Genomic DNA, 27,391 nt, shown 5'->3' with positions numbered 1-27,391 from the left:
GGAACTGCCACACTGGTGTCCTTCGAACACCAGACCCATTGAGCGGGGTACGAGGCCTCTTCCCGGTTCTTGTGTTTACAGACTGAGGATATATGTAGTACTCCGTTCAGAAGTTACTAGGATTCGTTTTTCCCCTCCTCCCATGTGACCATGTTATTTATTTAAAATGCTGTTAGGTTTGTTTTTGTTTTTATTCAGTTTAGGGATTGCCTCTCATCTTTATGGACTTAATTTTATTTTTGAATATATATCACATTCAAGGTTCCAGAAGCCAAAACTGTACAGAAAAGTGAACTCAGAGAAGCGTCCTGCCCTCCCCTAGCCTTTCATCCCTGTTCCCACCCATTTTATTAGTTTCTTAGTCTTCTCCCTAAGTTTATTTTTGTGGGGAAAAAGAAAAAGCAAGTTCATAACATATTATATGTGTGCATATTGACATTTAAATTATTTCCTCTTCTTCCTTTGAAGTAACCTTTTCTGAGTGTTCTTTTGTTCTTTTTTTTCACTTAGCAGCATATCCTAGGAATCATTCAGATTATTCCCAGAGATCGCGCTCATTTTTTTTTTATTGTTACATAGTACTCATCATGGGAGATATATCCTCATTTGTTCAACTTCTGTCTTGTGTGTGCACATTTAGGTCATTTCTAGTATTTTGCAGCTACATATCACGCAGCAGTGGGTGAGCTAAACCACGTGTATTTGTGTGTTGCTGGAGGTCCATCTTCAGGGTAAATTCCTGGGAGTGAACTGCTATGTCATAGAGTAAATGCATTTGTAGTTCTGCAGATGTTGACCGATTTCCCTCCATTTAGGTGTTGAAGCACTTTTCCCACTGACAGTGTATAAGAGCGACATGTGGTTTATTTGTACAAATCGAACAGAAAACAACCGCTAGTGTTCAGCATACCTGTGGTCCCTTTCTCATCTCAACCCTGCCAGTCCTTATGCACAGGTTTTAGTATCAGGCTAAGCATTGTTTTTAAGATCAGTTTGTCATAAGCAGCAGTTGGTTGATTTACACTTTGTAAACTGCTTGGTGGTTTAGCATTGTTGTTTTTTTAACTTTGAAAGTTTTGTGAATCTAATTTCAGTATTCTCAGACTTTTCGTTAAGCTTTGGGGTGGTTATTAGAAACAAGTAAACTTTGAAACAACTGTAAATGGAGAGGAAATGGATGGCAGAGCTGAAGTAGGCTTTGCAGAGAAGCCTGGAGAATAGTCCCAGCTCTATTCCAGCGCACTGTGGTGGGGGGCAGGGGGAGCTGAGCTGTGTAGGCGGAACCACTGCATTTCCTCCGAGTCCTTTAAGATTTCACTACGAAGAGTCTCAGCAGTTAAGTTTTATTAGTTGAGAAAATTTTTAGGAAAGACCACACAAAATTCTCAACTATTTTGGAGATGCACTGGGTTTTGGCTTAAATTCAGGCACCTGGAACTCGAGGACCCATATTTCCTCTCCTGCCCCACTGAGGCAGTGGAAAGGTTGTTAGTAAGCAACTTTTCTGATTAAGCCATATCCAGAAAGTCTTTTCTCCCCTGACCTGCTTGTTATCCCACATTGGATATTTGTGTTTCTCACTAGAAGACATGTTTGGGGGCAGTGGTGTAGCACTGGAAAGTAGAGCTCTACCTGCCTGGTTATTTTATTTTCTAAGTATGTTGAAGTTGATTAACGGAAACTTTAATTTTTTTCCCTGGAAACTGTTTGAAATAGCTGAATAACTTTTACAAATATTTCACAAAGGAAATTTTACAAATATTTCACAAAGGAAGGAAAGTTCACCATTTTATTTTATTTAACTTCCTTTATAAAACCTGAAGAGCACAGAAGTAAAACAGCCAGAGACGCAACAAATCAAAACAAAATCTTAACAAATGGAATTTCACAATGTGTGAAAACTATGACCAGCTTGAGTTAATGCCAGGAGTGCAAGGCTGGCTCAGAATGAAGAAACTCTCTCAGCGTTATTATGTTAGCAGCGAAGACGAGAAAAAACGCATGAGCAGATGAGCAGTTGCTGATTGGGTGTGTGATGAAAACCACAGTAACCATTTCTAATAAGTAGGAAAGGGAACTGCTTAAATATGTCAGAATACTTCTAAAATCACTACCAAATTTCTAAACCATGAGACTACAGCTGTTTCATTTAAACTCAGCTAAGCAGGGTGCTCACTCATTTAATACCATTCCTCCTCTTCCTTCCTTCCTTAAATCCTTACCTGAGGATATTTTTTCCATTGCTTTTCAGAGAGTGGAAGGGAGAGAGAGAGAAAGAGAGAAACATCGATGTGAGAAAGACACATTGATTGGTTGCCTCCCATACGCTCCCCAACCGGAGTGGGGATCAAGCCTGCAACCAAGGTTCATGCCCTTGGCTGGAATCAAACCCAGGACCCTTCAGTCCACAGGCTGATGCTCTAACCACTGAGCAAAACTGGCTAGGGCACCCACCATTCCTGTACTTTCTTGGTCTTAGAGACAGTAAGACCAGGAAAGAAGAGGTATAGTATAAATATTGGAAGAGAAAGTTAACTCTCTTTTTTTGCTAGTTATGTGATTTTATACTTACCAAACCCAAGATGTTTTAGTTTAAAAAAATTAATAAGATCTATAGAAGGTTGGTAAGATAGCTGGATATAGCATGAATGGTTATTAAAGGCAAAGTTTTTCTTTGTACTTTGAAACAAGCACTTAAATCTGGAAATAGGGGAAATATTCCATTTAAAATAGTGACAAAAATACTAAAATTTCTAAAATACATTTAACAGAAAAGTAACTGTATGAAGAAAGTGCTATAACCTTATTGAAGGAAATGTTAGTAGAACTGAACAGTCTATTTTTTTTGGTGGATAGATGATCATAAATATGTCATTTCTCCAAAATTAATTAATATATCTAATGCAGTTTCAGCTTGGATCCCAGTAGGGTTGTTTGTAGAATTGATAAATGGCCTCAAAGTTCATAGGGAAAAAGGAAGTCTGTGAGTCGCCTAACAAAGTTTTTAAAAAAAATAAAAATAAAAAGCCTGAAGGTATCAGAATGTAGCATAGAGCAAGTGTGATAGGATCATGGTCTTATTGACAAAATTGTTCAGTCAGAACAGATAATCTGGAGCAGGTCTCACTTTATATGAACATTTAGTTCAGTGAGGAAAGGATGGATTAGTTAATAAATATTGCTGGGAAGTCTTGTGTCCATCTGGAAGAATTAAGACTGAGCCCTGGGATAACATACCACACAGACACACGCAGTTACAGTTGGTTTAAAGATTGAAATGTAACAAAATAATCTCAGAAAATAAAGGACTGAAAACCCATAAGCTGTGTGATAGAAATATTTTATATGTGACAATGTAACCTTCTTACAGAAAAGATGCCATACACAAAATGAAGAAATAATGTCTTAAAAATCTTTCAACAGTTGACTGATAAACAGTTCATATATAATATACAATGAGTTCTTATAAATGGGCTAGAAAAAGACATGCAGTCTGTCAGGAAACCTTGCAAAGTATGTGAATGAGCAATTCATGTATGAATCCAGATGACAGAGAAACATATGGGAAGCAGTGCTCAGCTCACTGGTAGTGAGTGGAATTCAGAGTCCACTGGGCGGGTTGCTGAAGGGGGTCATTGACGGCCGGCCAGCGGGGGTGGTTCTATCCCAGGCAAACGGGAGCTTCCTGTAGCTGTGGGGTTCCGTTTCCTGCTCTGTGACCTTTTTTTATTTTCCAAAAGAATAGTGTTGACTTACAATTTTTAATATTTTTAGATACTTTTAATCTTTATGCTTTTTCATGTCATGCTTTTTTATTGTTTCATATTTTCTCTTTGAGTTAACTCTAGCCATACTATTACTACTTATTAGTTATTATAGGATTATTTTCTGTGAAACTTAATTTTCTTTTTTGGACACTCCTTGGATATGTCTCATTTAAAAGATTGCTAGTCGTGGCATTTTGATTGAAGTACCTGGTCTTATCACTTGATGCTTCAAATAAAATTTTCTCAAGATTGATTTAAAACAAATCCTCACTCTTTTACTATCTGGACTAAAAGAAGTGAAATCGGAACGAACATTTTCATGCAGAGGTTAAGTCCTGAACACGCACAGCGGTTTGCATCGTAGTTTCCAGTTGCAAATGCAGACCCTTTTCATTTGGGAGAATGAACTTGACATCAAAGCTCATTGCAAGTTACACTTGAGCATTTTTGTTTGACTACCATTTTCAAATAGTAAACACACTTGAAGCTCCCTTGGTTAATTTCCACAGCTTTAAAAGCTAGTAGAGGTAGAGCATGGCGCTGCACGTCATGTCCCCACGGTGAGGTTTGTAGAACCCGCAGAGTTGGTCCAGTCTAGCTGCTTAGCTCCAGAAATAAACTTTCTATGCCAAGTCCTTTTTCCTAATACTTTGATTGTGACAGAGTTTACACAATAAAATTCGCCCTTTTAACGGGTACAATTCCTTGGCTTTTAGTCTGTCCACAAAGTTCTCAACTATCACTGCTTCCCAATTCTAGCACGTTTGCATTGCCCCTGAAGGAAACCCTGTTGGTATCCAAAGTCCTCTCCTGACATTCAGACTGAAAATCACCTCGTGTCATATAAGAACAACACAATAGAAAGTGTTTTCTATTTATATAAAGTTTTGTCAGTGTTTCCAGCTTACTCTCCGTAGCTTGGTAAATGCACTTTGGTTTGTGTTGCTTTGTTTCTGCTTCATTCTCCCCAGGATTCAGGGGCTGATTGTTTTGTGTTTGTGTGTGGGGGGGTCACAGTCGTGTCCCCAGTTTTCTCAGCTCTGCCCTTGGTCCTCAGGGCCCTAGCTGATATGAATAATGACGGGAGAATGGACCAGGCGGAGTTCTCCATCGCCATGAAACTTATCAAACTGAAGCTCCAGGGGTATCAGCTCCCCTCCGCGCTGCCCCCTGTCATGAAACAGCAGCCAGGAGCTCTTCCCAGCGCACCGGCGTTTGGTGAGTTTGAAAAGGAATTGGTTCCTGTATTTCATTATATAGTTTAAAAATAAATGTTTCCCTTTTGCCCCCTCAGTTTCTAGCATGTGAGATTCAAGGAGGTAATTCTGTCTGGAAGTGATGGTCCTAGAAGGAAGGTAGTGCTGGGGGAGGGGCAAGCTCACACTCAGACCCCGGGGTGAGCTCAGAATGGAGCAGGGGGCAGAGTGTTGGGGAGCGGGACACTGCAGCAGGGACACCGCCTCGGCTGCTGCGGCTGATGTCTTCTCGGACTGCATTCTTGACCTCACATTGTCACAGGCTTCCTTTTGGTTTTCTGTTTCCAAAGCATCTCTCTTTTCCCTTGTGTATAAGTAACTCCTTTGAATTATGGTATCTCAAAATATATTTTTAAATTCACGTTATTGAGGCAATTGACCACATTAAATTCTCTCAAAACAAAAAATAAACAGTGTTATCCCAATCATAAACATAATTCTATAAAATATTATCTTTTCACCAGATATTTTTCTTAAAATTCAACCAGTAATTAGTTGACTAAGATCACCAACTGTTCTGATTTCTCCTCTGTTCTCAACCTAGACTTTATTTAGGTTGATTGAAAGATTACAGTAATCAGATGGAACACCTGATTTATGGGGAAGTTCTCCCGGATATATCTGGTGACGGGATGAAGTAAAGTAGATTAGGGAGGGGCAGTCAATAGTGACTCAGGTACAGTTAATGATAAGCTGAGATAAGTAAATGCTGTGGTTTTAGTTGATAGATTTACTATTAAAAACAAACTACGAGGTTGCCTTTCTTTGCTGAGGTTTAGCCACGGGACTGGTTTTTATAAGGGGAAAGGTGCATGTTCTGAGTAGGCAGGTAGGACAGTGATCCAGGAGAAGGGAAAGTTCAGTCACGTGTGGGCCACAGCCAGGAAGAGCGGAAGCGAGCAGTGTGGTAGGCTCTGAGGGGCCAGGGCCTTGTCCATGGTGTGTTCAGAGGACCTAGCCCTTCGTTACCTAGTGCTTTAGTGGAGGTTGCTCAGAATCTCTGAAGGTCCTTTGGCCACCGTTCAGTCAGGACCCATGTGTTACAACAGCTTCCCTTCCGGAGCTGCAAGAAGAAACCTCAGTGGAGAAAGGGTCAGATAACCAGAGGCATCCTGTTTCTTCTCTCTCAAACCTGGAATCAGTAATTCCTTCTCTGACATTTAATATGCCTCCTCTTATTCCATTCTGCTATAGGAATGTCAACTAGAGATACTGCTGATTTATTTTCCGGGTGTGGTGGCTTCACTGCCCAGAGGATCTTTCGGTCATTTAAGCAACCTGCCTCTGTGGGCACCTGGGATTTCGGATCTGACACCCTGCCAGTCAGTGTGTAGCTCTTCCCCTAGGCTCCCCCACCCACTGCTTTCATCTCATTCCCACCACATCAGATTCTCAGCAGACTGATTTCAAGACGATAAGTCATGTGGAAGTATCAGAACATAGGACAAGTGAAAAGTACGTGGTCCTGATGAGGTTTTCCCATGTTACTCCAAGATCTGCCTTTGCTGGTATTTTTAGTTCCACGTCTCAGCTCCACCCAGGGTAATTTTTTTTCTTACACTTCTGGCTCCTTGAGAACAAAATAATTTATTACTATTGTCATTGTCTTCTGATAATATTAACCATTATCTGGCCAGGCATTTCCTAGCCCTTGCACAGTGAGCCTTCACATGTAGTAGTTTATTTGGTACAATAATAGCCTTAAAAGTATGCAGACATCATTAGCCCTGTTATATAAATGAGAGAACTAAGATTTCAGCAAGCCGAACAGTTTACTTAATTGAGACCATATTTGTACAAAGGGGGGTAGACCTTGTCCAAATAGTTTCCCTGCAGGCTCTCAGCTTCCTATTACCCTTTCTCTCCCCACCTTCATTATCACCAACCCCCCCCAGTGATATGGGGCATCCCTCTTCTAGGATTCTGCTTGGAAATGTGGACGGTGTGTGGGGTTAAGGCCAGGAATCATTTTGTTCAACCCCCTATGTTTAAAGAGGAAGTGGGGTGCAGTGATGCTGTGACCTGCCCAAGGGTGCCAGCTATAGTCGGGGAAATGATCCTTCTCTTCCTTCAGTGCATTTGCACACAGCGTAATCTTTTACTCTGGACCCAACCCTCCCTCCCTCCCTCCCTCCCTCCCTCCCTCCCTTTCTTTTTTAATATATCTTTATTGATTTCAGAGAGAGGAAAGGAGAGGGAGAGAGAGAGAAACATCAATGATGAGAGAGTCACTGATCAAGGCCGCAACCAGGGCATGTGCCCTGACCAGGAATCGAACCCCAATCGCCTGGGGATCCTAGGTCGACGCTCAACCGCTGAGCCACGCCCGGCTGGGCTGGACCCAGCTATTTCAAGAGAAGTTATTTTTCTTTTGTTGGATTTTTTAAAATTGTATTTATTTACTTTTGGCCAGAGTCTATGGTTTTATTGAAGTAAACCAATATTCTTAAGCCCCAACTGTGTGTCCTGGTTGCTGGGAACATGGTGATGAGAGCACATCATGGTTCCTGTGCTATGAAGCTTCTTGTGGATTGGGGGAAGCAAGCAAGTAGATAGATAAACAAGTGAATGTGATAGAGACCAGTGGGACAGGGTGGTCAGGGAAGAATTCTCTGCTATGGCTTTTGAGCTGACGTAGAGATGAGAGCCTTGTGAAGACCTAGGGGAGAAGACCTCCAGGCAAAAGGAACAGCAATCACAAAGATCTTAAGAAAAAACTAGCTTGGCGTGAGAACCAGTAATGAGAGCAAGGTAGCTGAAGTATTGGTGGGCCTTAGGGAGTTAAGGCAGGAGCCATATGGCCCAGGGCCTGATAGAGCCACTGTCAGGCCCTGGGATTCCTTTCTCTAAGTGCATTTGAAAGCTCTAGAGAACTTTTAAGTAGGGGAGTGATCTGACTGCTAGACACTTAGAAAATAATTGGTGTTATCTGAAGACTGATTGCTGGGAGCAGGAGATACTGGTGGTCTAGATCTGGGTGGTGAAAACCAAAGTGGAAAATGGGAAGGACTAGATTCATTATGTCTTGTATTTTGGAGGAAAAGTCAAGTTTTTTCCATGTTAAGTTTGAGGGGCCCAGTAGAGCTCCAAGTTGAGATGTTGAGGTACTAAAGGAGGTGGACAGTTGGTGTTCTGGTGGCCAAGATAGCATGTGTTTCAAGAAAGAGGGAGCTCCATCATTGAGTTTCTCAGAGTGAGTAAGAGTAGCAGGGAAGTGGTTGGATTTGACAAGGTAAGTTTCTGGATCACCTGACAAGTGGTTCCATTGGAGTTGTAGGGACTGACGCCTGATTGGAGGGTTGGGAGGGGAACAGAGCTGGAGGAGCAGGTGCTGGAGGTGGCATGTGGGGATGGGAAGTGCTCCCACACTGTGAGAGAAGAGGGGAAACTCTGATTGAGGAGAGATTTTCAAGAATGAAGACTTTGTACGTGACTCTTCCTGGTATTGTTAGCTCTGTGCAGCCATAGGCGCTCACACGCATTAAAACGTGGTTCTTGCTGATGAGTCTGTATAGTTATCAGATTTTCTGTGCGATGGCTCTATACACTAAAAATAAAAATGAAGACATAGTGTAGTCAAGAGGGATGGCTTCCAAAACACACCCTTAGGTGGGTGTATTTATTTAGAAGTGTACAGAAAATATTCATTCAAAAGTAACCAATCAGTTGGTAAAAGGACATAGTCTGCAGTGGCTGTTGAAAAGCCGAGTAGGTCACTTACAGTGGGGAGACTGGGATGTCAGAGAGTAGTGGCGATGACAGTGCCTGTGGTACAAAGACCCGAATCATCTGGGCAGTCTGGTTCCTGTGAATTCTCAAAACTGACCCAACAAGGCTTCCTTTCGGACAGGGCCCCACACTGAGGAGAAGTGACTGGGTGCAGAGTTAGCATTGAGTGGAGCAGCGACACAGAGACAAAAAAGGTCCAGACTGAAGAGGGGGAGGAGACTGGAAGTCCCAGGAAGCAAGGCTCATGTAAAACTGGGTGGCAGGCGGTATCCGGCAAGGTCAAAGCCCACACAAAGTTATTATTAGAAAAAGGAGACTAAAGAGCCCAGTCACACCCCCGGGACCAGGACAGCACCCAGGACCGCTGTTTCAAAGTGGGCTGAACGTAAAGCACAGAGAAAATGGTGCAGGTCATGAAGACCAGCGCAGGTCAGAGCTTAAAACTCCAGAAACAGGTGACAACTCAGGAAAGAGTGAGAAATAAAAAGTCACTTCAGAAATGAAATCTAAACTCAAAGCCACACGAGAAAGACTGTCTGAAGAGAAATAGGAGGTGAAAAGAGGAAGATTTCAAAAATCAAAAGGAAATGAAAAGGAGAAAGGGTCGGAGAGAAAGTGAGAGACCAAAGGCACAGGAGGCCGACCGTGCGGGCAGTGGGCGTCCCTGGAGGAAACCAGCGCAAGGGGATGGAGCCCTGCCAGACTAGCTCAGGACAACTGTCTTGAAATGAAAGATTTGAAACTGTATTTGAAAGAGTGTGTAGCATGTGCCTGAGAACATCAACACTAAAATATATTATAGTAAAACAGAAAAACGCATTGCACATGTAGAAAAGAAGGCACATGACTTACAGGAGAGGAAATCAGGATTTTTCAGATGTGCTTACAGCAGTGCTTTATGTGCCAGAGAGAAACAGGGTGACACATTTAGGATCCTTAAGGAAAGAAGGAACCAAGAATTTTGTGTCCAGAAAAACCACACCAACCAGTGTTTCCACTCTCTGGACACTAACAGCATCATGTGATTCAATTCAGTCCCGACACTGACTGCCCAGAGTTAGCTGCCGAGTCCGCAGGTTGAAGCGCTCTGTTGCAAGGCTGTCCCACATGAGTCACAAGTCATGTCCCCCAGGGTCCCCATACTTCTGTGTGACTTGACTACAAAGTCACAAACCCTTCTCCCTTTCTCTCTGATTTGCTCTAACAGCTCACAAAAATTGGGGAAACTTAGTTACATTGACAGGTTTGTTATAAAGGATATTATGAAGGGAACAGATGAACAGCCCGATGGAGACTGTACAGGGTGGGGTCCGGGAGGGGTCTGAGTGCAGGACCTGTGAAGTTGGGGTGCACCACTCAGCACAGGGATGTATTCACAGCCTGGAGACTCTCCAAGCCCTGCGGTGTGGGGGTTTTCAATGGAGGTTTCATTACGGAGGCATGATAGGAGCAGTCACTGGCATTAATTACCTCAGTTCCCCCCCCCCGGTCTTTGTGCAGGTAGAGGTGGGGTGGGACTTTTCAGCCTTCTAATCATGCCTTGGTATTTCCTGTCACCAGCTCCCGTCCTGCAGCTCTTTAGCCCCCCCCCCCCCCCCCCCAGCCATCTCATTAGAGTACAGAAAGACACTCATCACTCCAGAGATTCCAAGGGTCTGAGGAGTTCTTGTCAGGAACCAGGGACCAAAACCAAGTATTAAAACAAAAGATGTTCCTATCAGTCAGGAAATTACAAGGGGTTTAGGAGCTCTAACAGGCACAGGAACTGGATGAAGACCAGAGACATATTTCTTATTATATCAGTGTCACGAGCTGAGACTGAGGAACAAAACAGGAAGGAAGCCTTCGCTTTAGTTCTATCATTTCTTCATTTTTTGGTTGGAAAACTTCTGTAAGGGAAACTTCCCCATCAGAAAGGGGGTCAGTAAGTAAAGGAAAGGCAGGAAACAGATTTATTTTCCCCTTTTATTTACTAGTTTTCAAAATAAGTTGATTACCTGTGGTGATCAATTAGAATTTGTCAGTTTGTTTTTAAAAGCCATTATGAATTCCTGAGTTTAATTCTCTTTGGTGGCTTTCAGTTCATTGCAGTTATTATTCTGGTCGATCCTTAAATTTGGCCAGTACATCCCATTTCAGGTTGGGTCTTGATCCTTGATACACTTTTTGGTGCTCTTCAGAATGATTCATCTGAATTCATATTTTAAATGGGAATATATTACAAATGGAAAGTGATTTTCTTCAAGCAATCCTGAGTTAATTGTCGTCAAATGTTGAAATGTGACTCGGTGTGAATTTTGTTGGCATTTCTTCCTTTGTAGGTATAGGAGGCATTGCCAGCATGCCACCGCTCCCAGCTGTTGCACCAGTGCCAATGGGAACCATCCCAGTTGTCGGGATGTCCCCACCCCTAGTGTCCTCCGTCCCTCCAGCAGCAGTGCCTCCCCTGGCCAACGGGGCCCCCCCTGTTATACAGCCTCTGCCGGCGTTTGCTCACCCTGGTATGTGGCCTGATGAGTCCACAGGCTGAGTTTTCACCTCACATTCTCCATACATCCTGTCTTCACTTTCTGATTATAAGTGTATTTTATTCCAGAGGAAAACACCTTCATTTTTCCATGTAATTTCTCATTTTTTTCATCATATCAAATGGGATGTGTGGGGCTAGAGGGAGGAGGAAGGGGTTGGGGCACTCTGGGCACCACTGTGTGCAAGGTGAGCTCAGCAGCTCGAACCAGGAGCACGATTTCACTTCAGGGGCTGGACAGAAGCGGCTGAAGTCTGAAGCGTGTTTGAACACTCTATTTCCACGTGTCAGATACTCCCTTTTCCAGCTGCTCTGAATTGCTAATAAGCAGGCCAGTCCCTTCAGAGTAGAATTATGAGGGGGGGGCATTGCCAGGCAGACGGGGAGGAATTCTATCAAATGACTGAATCAGGCAGTGTGTACACCCCTAATTGAAGGGAAGGATGAAACAGTTTCTGGTTGAATTTCGAGACTTTATCCAAAGTTGTTTTCAGTTAAAAGAAAGCATCGAGTATAGATGTAGATAGCCTTGGTCTAACAAGTCTCACTGAATGCACGTCGATATGGAGAGTATATTTTTAAGTATTTGGGCGTGTCTGAGTAAGTTCAGTGCTGATGACGGTGGGGGCTGAGCATGACACTGAGTCATTATCTCTGTGCCCAGCCCCTGGATTTGTTACGTCTGTCAGGATATGTATGGCTTTAAGTTACAGCCAGAGAATGTAAACGTGCCTCCTTCTTTTAACCTTTTTTAATTTTTAAAATTTCTTTTAAAGATATCTTTATTGATTTCAGAGAGAGGAAGGGAGAAGGAGAGAGTTGAAACATCAATGATGAGAGAGTAGTTATTGATCGGCTGCCTCCTGCACGCCCCTGACTGGGGATCGAGCCCGCAACCCGGGCATGTGCCCTGACCGGGAATCGAACCGTGATCTCCTGGATCCTAGGTCGATGCTCAACCACTGAGCCAGGCCTGGCTGGGCTTAACCTTTTTTTTAATAAAAGATTTTTTTGCCACATGTAGTTTGTTTTTCATGTGTGACCTTGACTTCAGAGGCGCTGGCAGCCGAGAAGGCGCCTGCAGTTGTTTTCCCAGGAATGCCAGTGAACCCACATGCCGTCTTGTTTTCTTTTGTGGCTGATGGCAAATGTGGCAGGACATTAGGCATGGATGAGGAGACTGGCTAGGGCTCCGCGTTTTCCCCCGACACACAGCTAAGCAGCCCCAGTGAGAATCAGACTCAGAAGCTGGCCTTCTCTATATCCCATGGTATCTGGACCAGCCCGCAGGTCTGTGACTCCTGGCTCTTCCATCTGGAACTCGCTTCAGCTCCTCAGTGCAGCCAGGAATGTGGTGTCTGCATATTTAGGCTATTCCTTCTCTAACTGTTGACAGATCCTATGAAATATGATAGTAAATGTCTAATGAAAAGGGAAGTTTTCTGGATGTCAACAGTACTGCTTGTCAGGTGACTCAGCAGGAACAAGCAGATCCAGAAACCTTTCGGCAGGAGGGCGGGAAGCAGGGGGGAAAATGATGCGGAGGAAGGAGGAACAATTTTAATGACTGTGTTTTAATTTCTGTAAATAGGGAAAAGTTTATCTTTGTAGAATTAAAATTATTCAACATTTATTTTTACAGCAGCCACATTGCCAAAGAGTTCTTCTTTTAGTAGATCTGGCCCCGGGGCACAGTTAAACGCTAAGTTACAGAAGGCACAGTCATTTGACGTGGCCAGGTAAGTGTGCTTGCTCTTAAATGGCAGTTCAGTTAAAGTCATTATCTGATTAACTCATAAATGGGAAAATGAATGAGCTGTGTGTATTCTTTATTTTCTGTTTTGTAGAATGGCAAAAATCTCAATTCTGGATAACGTTACTAGGTTTTACCATTTATTTGTTGCAGAGATGACAGAATCAAGGACATGACATTTCCTTTAAAGGTTGCGTTTTAAAGAGGATAGGTAGTAGTGAATGTTTAAAACGCATCAAATAGAACTCTAGGTGTAAGGGTTGGGAAGCAGGTAAAGTATTTTCTGTTAATCGTTAAAAGTTTATAAGTGTTTTATATGAAGATTAGAGCCATAATTGGCCTTTAAGTTCTAGCTCAGGTAATCTTATGTAGTCCGCATGAATTATTAGTAAAACCTTATTTAAAGTCGATTTTTATTAAATGAATTATTCAAATTACTAGACAGTTGTTATTAACCAAATATGCGCTCAGTTTTGGCAAAGCTTACAGGATTTTTTGCTTATTTTTGCCAATCTTGGTTTCATATAACCTTTCATATTTTTACTTTCTTTTACCCTTACATTTCCCCTTGCATTCAGCTGCACTAAGATGAAAAATTAAGCTCTCTTTGTAAGCCACTTCAAAACTTATGGAATGAAAAGTGAATGTAAATGAAAACGATTCCATCTTCCCTTGTTTCAGTCCTCTAGAAACCTTTCCCAAGTGAATCAAGTCATGTTTCCACTGTAAAGAGAAGGTGCTGGATATAATTAAAAAATGCATCACCTTTTAAAAAATGATTTAAAGAAAATCTGTAAACAGCACTGTGCCAAATGCTTTATGTACATTTACTCACTTAACGCTCACCTCCTTCCCTGTAAAGTGCCTCTTGTCGTCTCCGTGCTACAGACAAAGAAGAGGTTCAGAGACGTTGACTTGCTCAAGATAACATCACTCTTTTTTTTTTTTTTTTAAAATACCTTTAGTGATTTCAGAGAGAGGAAGGGAGAGGGGGAGAGAGAGATAGAAACATCAATGATGAGAAAGTCATTGATGGGCTGCCTCCTGCATGCCCCCGACTGGGGAGGGAGCCCACAACTCAGGCATGTCCCCTGACTGGGAATCGAACTGTGATCACCTGGATCCTAGGTCGATGCTCAACTGCTGAGCCACACCTGGCCAGGCAAAATGATATAACTCTTAAGTGAGAGAGCTCCGAGTTGAACTGAGCTCTTTCTGATTTTAAGGCATGTGTCCTTAACCATGGAAGTTTGCTGTGGTACACAGATAATGTGGTACACAGATGTTTGTGTTGCACTTAGTTAAGGTTCTGTGCCTAAGATTCAGGAACCTTTGTTGAGCATCTACTTACCAGACACCTTATTAGTCCCACTCAACCCCCACACCCTCCTGGGTAGTAAGTATTGTCTGAGAATTGTGACTTAGGAAATAAACTGGAAGAGGCTGTGATCTTCACCCATAGCTTTCAGCTTACCACTAATGGCAGAGCTGAGATCCAAACTCAAGTCATCTAACACTAAACTCCAAATTTCTTATTTTTTCTCCAGTGCATGCTGAAGGGTTGCGTTTTCTCTGACTCTCCACAAGGGATTTTAAATCTGTCTTAAAGTTGACTTACGACAAGAGAATGAATAATCAGTATTAGCAAACATTAATGCTATTAAGACAACTGTGCTTTTTAGGTAGTCATCTTTTCAATAATTTAAATTTCTGGCAAATTCTTATAATGTGGCATCTAACTTTTTGGATACCTGTTGATGAATTTTTAGTCCATTTAAGTTCTTAGGAAGTTGGCAGAAAACTATACCTTGATAAGTATAATCTGGGACCACTTCTGTGTGTGACACCCTGTACCCCGGGTGCAGGCAAAAGATAATTAACTTCTGACAAGTAGGCAGGAGTTGGAATCAGCAAAATATTAGTTTAAAATGAGGGTGTTATTACAGAAGTACACACAGCAGAATAGATGTCGGTAAGTGTTTTTTATTAAAATGTTTATGAAAATTGAAAAGGTAAACTTGTGAAGATGCTTTTCATGTGATTGGGAGCCATTTCCTGGGCTTATGGAGCACGTATAATAAGTGTAGGTGTGCAGATAAATGATTCAACTCCTGATTACAAGTTTGTTTTTACATGTGAGAAGTAGATATTTTTGTTGACATGAAAGGAAATGGCAAATGGGGCATTATGTGTGGTATGTCCTGGAAATGGAATGCCGCTTTTACTATCATTGTGTTTAAGCTACTGGGCTTTTAACCAGCCACAGGTGCCAGTGTGATGCTTGCGTGGGAACTGCTCCATGTCTGGACCTGGGCTGCGTGCTGGCCAGGCTTCCTCGGCAGGGCTGCACACCGCTGCAGCCAGAAAGCTGGCTCCCTGTGTCCTGCCGCTGGTGTACCAGGGCCTGCGAGTGTCCTCTCCTTTCTGGGAAAGTCTCCATTTGTGGGAATTGAAACTTCCCAGGATGGAATGATTTCCTTTTATTAAGAAATACATCCTGTATTTTGGTGTGTAGAAGGTTAAACGTTTTGAAGAATTAATACCTGTAAAGGAATTTGTCTGCTATCAGTTTTGCTTTTTAAACCAAAAGAGAGGTGTTCTAGAAGTTGAGAAGAGCCTGGATATTATTGGATCCGAGTTCCAAAGAGATTTCCCACACTTTCGTGGATATGATCTCAGTGGATTTTTTCAAAGGAGATTCTGTCAACTGCATCAGAGGGGTAGAGCGGGCTTTAGGATACTGTCCAGAACCTTTCTAATGAGGGATTAGACCCTTTAAATTATTAGGTTGTATACATAAGTTGTGTTGTACTTGCCATTGATTCTGGAGAGATCATATGCTTGCTTTGTATCTCTTTTGAAAGAGGTATTTATAACCTTAAAAAAGGTGGACACATTCATTTCAGATCATTCAGAAATTGTGGTTCAAAAGTGAAGGCAAGGTTAAAGCTGGTTTTCTAGGGCTCTCGGTGACAGGAGAACCTCGGGGGGCTGTTCCTTGCTGCTCATCCCTTCCCTCTCCTTCCTCTTTCCCCAGCGCCCCTCCGTTGGCAGAATGGGCTGTTCCCCAGTCCTCTCGGCTGAAGTACAGACAGCTGTTCAATAGTCATGACAAAACCATGAGTGGACACTTAACAGGTATTTACAGAGAAAAATTAACGTAGCCAAATGGGATGTTTGTTCTAAATGTAGATTGTTTCTAGATGTTGGGCCAAAGATAGTTTCCAAACCCTTTCTCTGTCTGCTCTTTTTGAACAAGGTTTTCATTGCGGTTCATATCCTGAGTTCTCACCCACTGATAAAGCCATAGCTACTGTACTCTTTAGTGCCTCAAACTTTTTCCCCATTGCTTCTTGATAAATGGAACAGAGACCGCGGACCCTCCTGCACGCTGAGTGGCTCTAATATGCAGATCAGAGCACTAGCAAAGAAACACTGCTGTGGACAAGCTGGTTCAGGCTCTGAAGCCCAGCCTTGTAGGTGAACTTGAACCTGCCCACACACAGACAGTGTTTAAGGCAGCATGGAGGGGAAAGGTAGCTGCCTGGGGAGTTTGGAACCTTGCTCTGCCACTATCAAGGTGGAAGCCCCTTTACCTATTTGGGTCTGATTTCTTCATGTGTAAGAGGCCAGAGTTCAGTTATGTGATCTCAGTGGATTTTTTTCAAAGAAGATTCTGTCACCTGCATCAGAGGGGTAGAGCGGGCTTTAGGATACTGTCTAAAACCTTTCTAATGAGGGATTAAACACTTAAAATTGATCAGCAAGTTATAAAGAAAAGGACAATTTTAACAAAAGACAGTAGAGACTCTGATAGGAACATTCAGTGCAAAAGGGAGCAATGTAACTACACATTAACAAATCCAAAAGGGAGGGCAGGAGGGCCCATTTCCTGGGGATGGAGAAGCACTGGTACGTAACTCAAAACCCATCGTTTCAGATTCTCACTATCTTTTTTTTTCTTATCACTTACAATTGCAGTTTTTACTTCTAAAAGAAGAATTTATCTTTGTTTAAAAATGTCATGATTGGGGGATTGGGCAAGACTTTTGAAGGGTTCTGATCTAATCTTGGACCCCTGCTTCCCCCCACCATCCCCATAAAAGATCTCAGCAGTCATCTCAAATAAGCATATATTTGTAACTGAAGGGGCGAATTACAAGTCTCCCCAAGTTCTCTGTGTGCCACTCTCTGTATGTTGTTTCAATACACCACGGAAAACCAGCCCAGCTCACCCAGGCACTGAAGGACTGTTCAGTAGTGTAGTTGTCAGTACTGTCTTACGTGGCTTGTTTGATACTAGTGCCCCATACACACCCAGAACTACCTTGCCAGGAAATCTGAGGACATTTTTCAAAGCACTGTTGTATTTGCCATGAGCTGATTAAAATCGTATTCAGATGTAACATTGGTAGAAACTCTGCCTTGGCAGGGTGTGTGTTTTATCACTGAAACGCAGCATCTTCAACCCAAAGATAATGACCCAGGCTCTTGAGTATGTAGAGCGTTTACTGTCTGAGTCAGGAAGTAAAATGTGAAATACACTGGGAAGAGCAGCTTCTGCTGACCTTTATCTGCATACTTACTACTCTTGTCCTAGCAAGAATTTAAGGTGGGAACTTTATTTTCAAATTAGATCTTTGTATAGTCATCCCAAATAGAATAATTTATTACAGTAAATTTAAAATAGGAATAAGCAAAATTTAGTTTGTTTTCCCTTTGAGAAATAATATATGAGCATGTTTTAGGCTAAATAAGACTGTTGATGGAAGCAGCGCTGGCTTGTTGAGGTGGGTGAGATACAAAGACCATTGTCACAACTCTGAAATGATTGTATGAGTCCTGAACCCCCAAAGCAGTTACCCATTCAGCTTCAGGATGAGAGGAATAGTTGAGAAAAGCCCTCAGAAAATAAAGAGGCCCAAGTAAAATATATAATTTAATATTCTTAATCTCTTCTTCTTCTTCCTTCATTTTTTTTTTTTTTGTAGTTTCTGGTTTGAAAGGAACTTAAAACTTAAAGCATTTTTACAGCTTGCACATAATTGTAATTTCTTTATCTAATGCAACAGTTCTCGACCTTGGAAATGTGATGTCCTGGTGTCCTGAATACCAGTGTAGTTTAGGAGTGCAGTACAAGTGTTAATATCAGTTAGTGGACAGTCTGGGTCATCCTCATGCTGTCACTTCCACTCAGTCGCATTCTCCCATGCTTCAGAGACTCGCACGTACCCTGCAAGCTAGCTGCCTGTGCTGTAGCCTGTGGCAGGTGCCCATTGTAATGGACATGGCTTTGTTTCAATAAAACTTTATTGACAAAAACAGGTGGTGGGCTGGGTATAGCCTGCAGGCCATGGCTCACCAATCCCTGTTCTAGATCATTTCCTTCGTGTCAGAGATGAAGGGGCTTTCTCTTAGAGAGTGAAAGTAGTTTTGTGTCACATTAGGGGGTGGGAAGAGTCAGGACTGGAATCCTGTCTTATGATATCCAGGTCCAGAGCTAGTTCTTTTCATTTGTTGTTACACTTTTTATTGGGAGTTGGTGAAATTTTAACTTTTTTTTAAATAGTTCTGAAGTGGGGAGAATTACTACAAGTATAAATTAAGGCATTCACTGAAGTTTTGCTAATTCAACTTTAATGCTGCCAATTCTAAATACAATGTTAGAGACTAAATAAAATGATCAGTGAACTTTGATTCCAACACATCACAGAACCTTTAAGAACTTTCACATTAATTCAATAAAGATTGTTTATTATTCTCAGATGTTCTCAGTACACACACAACAGGAGTGAATACATGTGTTCACCAAAACTTAGAATGTTCATTATTCACGATTGCTCCAGACTGTGGTATACTACATCGCAGTTAGGACTGTGTTCTACAACAGTGTATGATAAATACGTTGAGCAAACTGAGCCAGACACAGCATCGACACACTACGCTGTTAGAAATAGGCTACTCTTGGAGGGGGGCACAGTTGAAAGGCACTCAAGAGGGACTTTTGGGTGCCGCTTCATTATGCTGCTTACTTGACCATTTCCAGTCTGAAAATTAATTAAGCTGCATACACGTGCACATGTAAAACTATATAGGTATGTATTCATGTGTGCTTTTTATATGTAAATAAAAGTTAAAATATTGTCAACCATATTGACTACCATTTGTTGAGCACTTTTTATGTGCTAGCACTGTGCTAACCTCCATGTTATGGTTCTTATATGATGGATCACAGACTTGGAAATCTGGAAATGAGAAAACTAGGGCCCAACAAGTGAGGAGACTGCCTGCCCCGAGTCACCCAGCGAATTCTGGACTGAACAGGACCAGAGCCCCCAGCCTCGGGTTCACAGTTCACCAGTGCTTTTTCTGACGTTTCCTGGAGCTTCCTGTGCTGGAACCTGGCGGTGGTGTTCAGAGATCCCTCACCGCTACTGCTTGATGTGGGAGATGTCCACTTTTGTGTTTTATCATGAGCTCTATGAAAAGTGAAGGAGCTAAAAGAAAAGTATGTACATAGGAACGTTCCCAACACGGTTGCTGCAGCTTTCCATTCCATGGTCCATCGGTGATCCTGGGACCATGCACCTCACGAGTCAGTCAGTTCCTCCCATGATGATTTAATGAAACACTCAGAGCTCCTGTTGTAGCCTTTGATTCCGAAGGCTAGTTTAATTCCAGAAGTGAAGATAGTTACAAGTGTTTTAAGAAGTGAGAGCTGATTTTGAGAGCAGAGTTGAAATTTTAGGAATTCTTTTTCATAGCTGTGATATTAGTTATTTGTGCAACCTGGAGCAAGTCACTTCTTTGTTGCGAAGTCTATATACTGAAATGGTGAGAAGAGGTCTCGCTTAGACCCTTTCCTCCTCTAAAATTCTCTGAAACTCCTGAATCAGTCTGAGAGTAGCCATGGTGGAGGCAGCAGGTGTTGGTGGAAGGCTGAATTTAGACAGACTGCCTTTCAGCTTTGTAAAGAAAAGCCTAATTCTAGTAGAGAGGGTAATCTGCACCAAAGGGTAGGTTCTAGTTCGAAACTTACCTCTTCCTTCCTCACTCATCCTCTGTTTAGCCAACATGTACTGTGTGCAGTTGCTGTGCTGCGTGCTTCTTCCTTTTCCCATGGGGTTTAATTTCCTTTTTAAAAGCCCTTGAGTAGGAGCACCCGTTGTGTGAGCCCTGCGAGTGCCTGAGGTTGCACAGCAGGTCTGTTGGAGCGCCGCTCTTCCTGACAGCGCCCATTTGCTGACTCATCTTTACCCTCTCCCTGCTTCTGCTTAGGTCCCCAAGCAAGAACTATTCTCATGCAATCAAGTTTACCCCAGGCGCAGCTGGCTTCCATATGGTGAGGAATGAAAGTTCCCTGGTTTGTATAAAGTGGAAACTTTATTTCTTAAATCGGTATGGCTTCATCAGATTACATTAATACCATTATTTATAGGGAGCAATGTGGAATATGCTTAATTTTTCAATGACTTGTAATGATTTCCTGTCTTACATTTTCCCTTTTTCTTTTAAATCCTCACCCAAGGATATCTTTACCATTGCTTTTCTGAGAGAATGGAAGGAAGGGAGAGAGAGGGGGAGAGAGACCCATCGATTGGTTGCCTCCCACGTGTGCCATGACCGGGGCCGGGGATCGAGCTGCAACCAAGGTATATGCCCTTGGCCGGACTCGAACCTGGGACCCTTCAGTCTGAGGGCCAACACTCTCACCACTGAGCCAGACTGACAAGGGCCATTTTCCCATTTTGATTTTCAAAAATGCACAAGCAGAGAGATTAATATAATGAATTCTCAAGAACTCATAACCTAGCTTAAATAAGTCTCAACTCCTGGCCAGTCCTGGTTCTCCCCTCCTCTTTCCCGGTTATTTAAAGCCAAGTCTGTTACATCATCTTCATCTGCTCGCCTTTCAGCTTGTATCTCCAAAAGAGATGGACTTTTTTTCAACATGACTATAATACTAGTAATCCACCTAAAACTTTTAATAGTAATTCTTAAGTTAATCAGATGGTGTTCACATTCCTTAGGTTGCTTCATAATTTTTTTAATGGCTAATTGAAATAAGTATATTTTGCAACAGTTGGTTGATACATCTTTTAAGTCTGCTTTCACCTATAAACTCTCCTGTATTGTTCTCTCCTCTCACCCACTCCCCTTGCTTCTGCACGATGGAAAGATATACATTTTTTAATGTTTTTATTGATTTTGGAGAGAGGAAGGGGGGGGGAGAGAGAAACATAGATTGATCGGCTGCCTCCTGTACACGCCCCGACCAGGGATTGAACCCGAAACCTAGGTATGCACCCTGACCAGGAATAGAACCTGCCACCTTTTGATGCATGACACTCCAACCAACTGAGCCACACCAGCCAGGGCAAAAGATATTTTAAATAGTGAGGATCAGATCATTATTTCAGCAGGTTTGGGGGGAAAGCAAATAAGAATCACACTGCCTTCTAATTGGGTTTCCCTAGGAGTGGCTAGTGGTGGGGTGTGGAGAGGAGGAGAGGCCAGGCATGCAGGCGGGGTTTCCACTCGTGCCTCTGTGCTGGTTAAAGATGGAGTGTGGCACCTGGAAAAGGCCAGGCCAGAGGGACGCAAAAGAGATCAGCAGTAGCCAGGGCCTGGGGCAGGGGAAGGGGTCAACTAGATGCAGGGACTTGGAGTGGTGATGAAACTGTGCTGTGTGTCGTGGTAGTTACATAACCTACAGTGTTTTTCAGAACTTGTAGAACTGTACTCTAATAAGGGTGAATGTTACTGGGTAGAAATTTTATGCCTTTACAAAAAAGAGTTTCTGCCATCTGAGGAAATTTCAGATGTAAGAGGAGTTTCTTGATTTAAAGCGTAAGCCCAGCCAGTTTCCCAGCCTAGCCTCCGGCCGTCCTGTGGAAGGCCTCGTGAACAGCGTTGTTGACCTGTATCCTCTCTCAGTGTCCAGAATTTAAGTGAAATCACATTCTTGGACTTGCTAGAAAAAAATATCTTTACTTAGCTACTAGAGCAAGTTGTTATGAAGAACTGTGGGGATTGAATCCTGAGATTAAAGAGCAGACAACACTTTAACTCTGGCTAGAGGCCATAAATACCCACCATGTAGGCGTAGGTCAGGGTTTGGCCAGCTAAGCCCGGTGAGCTGGCACCTGTTCTTGGAAATGAAGTTTTGTTGTAAAAACAACCCTGCCCATTTGTTTATATATCACCTGTGGCTGCTTTCCTGATACAAAGGCAGAATTCAGTGCCACAGAGACTATGTCCTGCGTAGCTTGAATATTTGCTATCTGACCCACTGTTTTGCTGAGCATAGTATTTAAATACTGACAGAGTGTAAGTACAATGCATTTTAAATGGGCTTGCAGCAATTGAGAAGAGTCTAATTATACCATAGGTAACATTTGTTGGATGCTAAACGCCATTTCAACTATATGGATTGTCTCATTTTTTCTTTGCAACAGTAGTATGAAATAGGTACTATTTTTATAAACCGAGGCACAGAAAATAGAACATTTAGATTACTCATGCATGAATAGTAAGAAACATGCGTTTCCATGAAACCAGATTACAGTTAACTTTTTGTTGACTAGGAATCTTTCTGACATTGATCAAGATGGAAAACTCACAGCAGAAGAGTTTATCCTGGCCATGCACCTAATTGACGTAGCGATGTCTGGCCAGCCACTGCCACCTGTCCTGCCTCCAGAATACATTCCACCTTCCTTTAGGTAAGGAACATGTGGCTCTTACGAGAGACTGTGTGCTGAGTGTGTGGATTTCAGACCTGGCTTTGTGAGCCGTGTATTTCGTAGTCATTTTTATTCGGGGCAAGTAACTCAGATATCCATGAGTTCAAGCAAATCTTATCTAGGTTCTGTGTTCATCTTGGGCACGCTCCTTCAGTACCGAGGGCACACAGCAGACCTCAGACACGTTGCGGGTTGTGTTCCAGACCATCACAGGAGGGGGCGGGTATCACAATAGAGGCAGGTGTCATCTTTTTGCTGGTGGAGGGTCTTGCCTTCTTCAATTTGTAAAAAACGCAGTATCTGTGAAGTTCAATAAAGCGAAGCACAGTACAACAAGGTCTGCCTGTATCAGTAAAACATTGAAAGATTGGTGAGTTTCATACCAGTCTGTATAATTAAAGCTCACCAGGAATTTTAGCCCAAGTGAGACTGTGTCAGCCTGTACACAGAAAATAAAGCAAGGAGATTCCGCCTGTGAATTCTGCCCATTTAAGGGAGAAGGAGTTGCTGGCGACGTAGAAATTATAATCAGGAAGGTAATTGGAACGTTTTCCTGGTCCAAGCACAGCCTCAGTGGGGATGCCCAGAGTGGACCACAGTCCAGCTGGGAAAATCTGAAGTGACCGGTATCCTCCCCCTGCGCACACACCCACACTTGCTCCCAGACAGCTACCTTAAATGACAAATACGAGATCTTTCAACACATAGATTGAAAGGAAGAAAGGTAAGAGTTTCTGTACTAATCCCTTGAACATCAGGAAAGACAGCAGAAAAGTGTCCTCAGGAGTAAGGGAGCCGGAGCCATCACTGTCGGCATGTGTGGGGAACAGGCAAGCTGAGCAAACTGCCTGCAGCCACAGTGTCTGTGAGACCCCCAGTGCTAGAAGCTGAAAGAGTGCCGTTAACATGTAAACTGAAATTAATAAGTCAGCCACCTGCTGTAGAGTGTAGGCATCCCCTGTGATGATGAGAGAGAAATGGAGAGACTTTATAGAGGAAAAGAGATGCTCTCAGCGAGCTGGTCTCTGATCTTCCCTGGTGGCCTTGAACCTTCCCTTAAGGGCGATGGTAATAGAAGCGAACGCTTGCCATGTCCTGCCCTGCTCTAGCCACTGTGTTGAGAATTGCCCTAATTTTGGTGGTGGCTCTGAACATTGGAACACGCTTACTGAGTGATGACATTCAAATCTTTTTTTCCTCACTATGCCATGATATATGGCATCATCTTTTAAAATTATTTTTCATAATTTACTCAGTTCCACCTGGACAGCTTTACGTGAATTTGTTTCTTTTTTCTTCTTTTCCACAATTACAGAAGAGTTCGATCTGGCAGTGGTGTCTCTGTCATAAGCTCAACCTCAGTGGATCAGAGGTTACCAGAGGAACCAGCTTTAGAAGATGAACAGCAACTAGAAAAGAAATTACCTGGTAAGGCAGTCTTTGTATTTGAGTTATATCACATCGGAGATTTTTATCTCTAAGGCAGAGAGAGACAGAAATAAACCTGGCAGTGACATTCTTGCTGTGTTCCTGTAACTGACCTTAGAAAGGAGACACTTTCAATATGCTTTTGGATTTGCATATATGCATAGAAATGAGAACATTATGTACTCTGTGAATGCACCCTTTTTCTAGCTTTTACATTGAAATTGGATTATTTACTACTAAAGAAAAAGCTTGTAATTGTTATCTATATAGCACTCAAGCTAATAAGCTTTAAGGAGATTAATTTAATACTACTGGAAGTAGGAAGTAAGATCACTACTGTTATTTTCTCATGTTGTTTGGGAGAATTGGAAACTCCTTAATAACAAGAAACTATTTTAAATGTAACATGAACCTGTTGTAGGTAATCCTCATTTTCAATGATAGCCCCATCCTACTATTAAGATATTCTGAACTATTAGTGATGTGATGACAAGTACCACATGATCTCACTTATATGTGGAATATAATAAACAAAATAAACTGATGAACAAAGTGGATCCAGAGACATAGAAGCATGGAACAAACTGAGGGATCTCAGAGGGAAGGTGGGGAGGGGAGATTTGGGTGGGGAGAGATTAATCAAAGAACTTATATGTTTATAAGCATAACAATAATTTAAATAAATTAATTAATTAATGAAAAAAATAAACAGCTTTTCATGAAAGGCAAGATTTTCCAGCTGGAATGGAAGCCTGTATGTCAGTGACAAACATATGCACTGAATGTCAACACAACAGTTTGAAACATTACAGGAAGCTCCTCAAATGACTCTGTTCACTGTAGGCCTGACTGGCCATACTGTTGAGATACATGTAATTATGAAGGAACCACAGGCACAGTTCCAGAGCCGGGCCCCATAGCAGGAGACATTGCTGAGCTCCTATAAAGAGGCAACAAAGTAACTCATTCTTGAGTAACTCCAATAATCTCAGTGTCACTGCTATAGTTTCAAAGCACCAAAGGGCAAATAAAATAAAAATGAAGAGAAAAGATATTCTGAGGTGGTTCTGAATTATTAGTGATGTGATGATAGTTGCTACTAAGAAGTAAGTGAAATGTATTATGGAGTCTCTTTGTGTTAAATACTTTGTCAGTGTCGATTTGCTGCATTTAAAGTGCTCGGGGGTTAATTGACCTGCTCAGGACACTAGTTCTCCCAGTTTCCTCTTTAAACTAGTTTGTTCACTGATAAGCCACTTAGTGAAAATGTTCTTCGTCAAGTGTGTTGAGTGCAGTGAAGAATCTAAATGTTAATAATATGTGGTCCATGCCGTCTAGAAGGTTATAATATAATTGAGGGTTTAAGACAGCCGTGTAGACAGTCATCAAAGCTGTGCGTGCATGTGATAAACTCCAGAAGACAGAATCACGCATGCACAGCAGAGCTTGCTCACGGCCAGTCGTCATAGACTGGGGAAGCCAAGGAATTCAGTCTCTGGAAGGGACACAGTTCAGTCAGACTTGAAGGGGAATGAGGTTATTACAGGTGGGGTGAGGAACATTTCAGGTGCTGACAATGGGAGTAAAGACTCAAAGGCAGATAAGGACAGGAATCCTTAGAACTTGGAACTTTCTTTAGCTGTTGGTAGTAGACATTCATTAAAGTTTTAAACAGGCAGTGACATCATCAGAATTTTTTGTTTGTGTATTTTTTCTCTTAATAGCCATTTGTTATGTGCTTCCTATATACCAGAAATAAGGCCAGATATTGGAATTTAAAAAACCTATAGGAAATTTAAGGGTGTTTTGTTTTTTTTTAAAGTAAAATTCACATAACATAAAACGGATCATTTAAAAGTTCAGTGGCTGTCTAGTCAGCTTGGGCATAAGAAAATACCCAATTTTCTTAGTGTGGGTAGCTTACACAGCAGAAATCTATTTCTCACAGTTCTGTGGGCCAGGAAGGCCAAGATCAGGTTGTCATCCAGTTTAGTTCCAGGGGAGGGCTGTCTTCTTGGCTTGTAGATGGCTGCCTTGTTGCTGTGTCCTCACGCCTCACATGTCCTTTCCTCCTTGTGTGCCCAGAAAGCTCTCTCTTCCTCTCCTTATAAGGCCAGTAATGTCATCGTGAGGGCCCCACCCACATGACCTGATCTTAAACCTGAACATGAAGGCCCCATCTCCACATACCATCACATTGGGGGTTAGAGCCTCAACATGAATTTGGTGGGGACACGTTCAGTCCATAACTGGCATTTAGTACATTCACAGTATTGTGCAGCCAGCAGCACTATCCAGTTCTGAAACTTTCTCATCACCCAAAGCAAACCCCTATCCATGCACACCCAGTCTCCCTTCTCCCCAGCCCCTGGCAACCGCCAGTCCACTTTCTGTCTCTTTGGATTTGCCTGTTTGGGATATTTCATATCAATAGTGTGATACAGTGAGTGACCTTTTTATGTCTGGCTTTCACTGAGTATAATATTTTTGAGAGTCGCCCACATTATAGCATGTGTCAGTACTTCATTCATTTCGGAGGCTGAGGGGACTTTCAGTTTTAAGGTGACCGAATGAAAGGGCTGCTGCCTCCTCTGAAATCACTCAAGGAGCAAGGACAAGAAAACGGACGAGCTTGCTAGCTTTGGTATCTATTGCCTAACCACAGTGTGCGAGGAAAGTCCTCTAAAGCAGTGGAGGCCAGACAGGAGTGTGGGAAAATGCCAAGAAAGGATGCTCACAGCTCCAGGTCTCAAGACAGAGTGTGCGGGGCAGCTTTTGAAACAGATTGTGATCAGTGGGAGTGCATGCGGCACAGGCGCAGTGAGACCTCCCCTCGTCTGGGGCCGGTCCAGGGAGAAGCAGGTGAGGCAAACAGAATTGAACAGTAGACACCACTGAAAACATAGTAAGGGACATGGAGGATGAGGGTTTTCTAAGAAAAAGTAAAATAAAATGGCTATAAGTAAAGGGTTAGCCAGGATTAGAGAAAAGAATGAGTGACTTGGGGATAGCGTGAAATTCATAACTGGTGTTCCCAAGGAAGGAAAGTGAATCGTGGAATAGAAAAATAATTGACTGAATGTGATCTGCATAATGATTAGGACACAGCCTGTTCTTGAGTATGAAACACAGGATACTCCCCTCCCCCTCTGCTTTCCAAAATCGTCTTGTGAGAACAGATCAGT

At 42.5% G+C, this 27,391-nt stretch overlaps 1 protein-coding gene across 2 annotated transcripts in view; it reads left to right on the top strand.

Moving 5' to 3' along the window:
• The window catches only part of ITSN1 (intersectin 1), a 163,900-nt gene that overhangs the window by 48,213 nt on the left and 88,296 nt on the right, over window positions 1-27,391 (top strand). For both annotated transcript variants that reach the window (XM_081139006.1, XM_081139005.1), the window contains exons 5-11: window positions 4,825-4,985; window positions 11,074-11,253; window positions 12,922-13,018; window positions 16,070-16,170; window positions 20,311-20,374; window positions 22,620-22,757; window positions 24,094-24,206. In XM_081139006.1, the coding sequence (XP_080995132.1) occupies window positions 4,825-4,985; window positions 11,074-11,253; window positions 12,922-13,018; window positions 16,070-16,170; window positions 20,311-20,374; window positions 22,620-22,757; window positions 24,094-24,206 (854 nt within the window). The remainder of the gene's footprint in view (window positions 1-4,824; window positions 4,986-11,073; window positions 11,254-12,921; window positions 13,019-16,069; window positions 16,171-20,310; window positions 20,375-22,619; window positions 22,758-24,093; window positions 24,207-27,391) is intronic.

Source organism: Miniopterus schreibersii (genome assembly GCF_964146895.1).
Source record: "Miniopterus schreibersii genome assembly, chromosome: 5".
Classification (NCBI taxonomy): Eukaryota; Metazoa; Chordata; class Mammalia; order Chiroptera; family Miniopteridae; genus Miniopterus; species Miniopterus schreibersii.
This window is presented reverse-complemented; position numbering and strand designations above follow the sequence as displayed.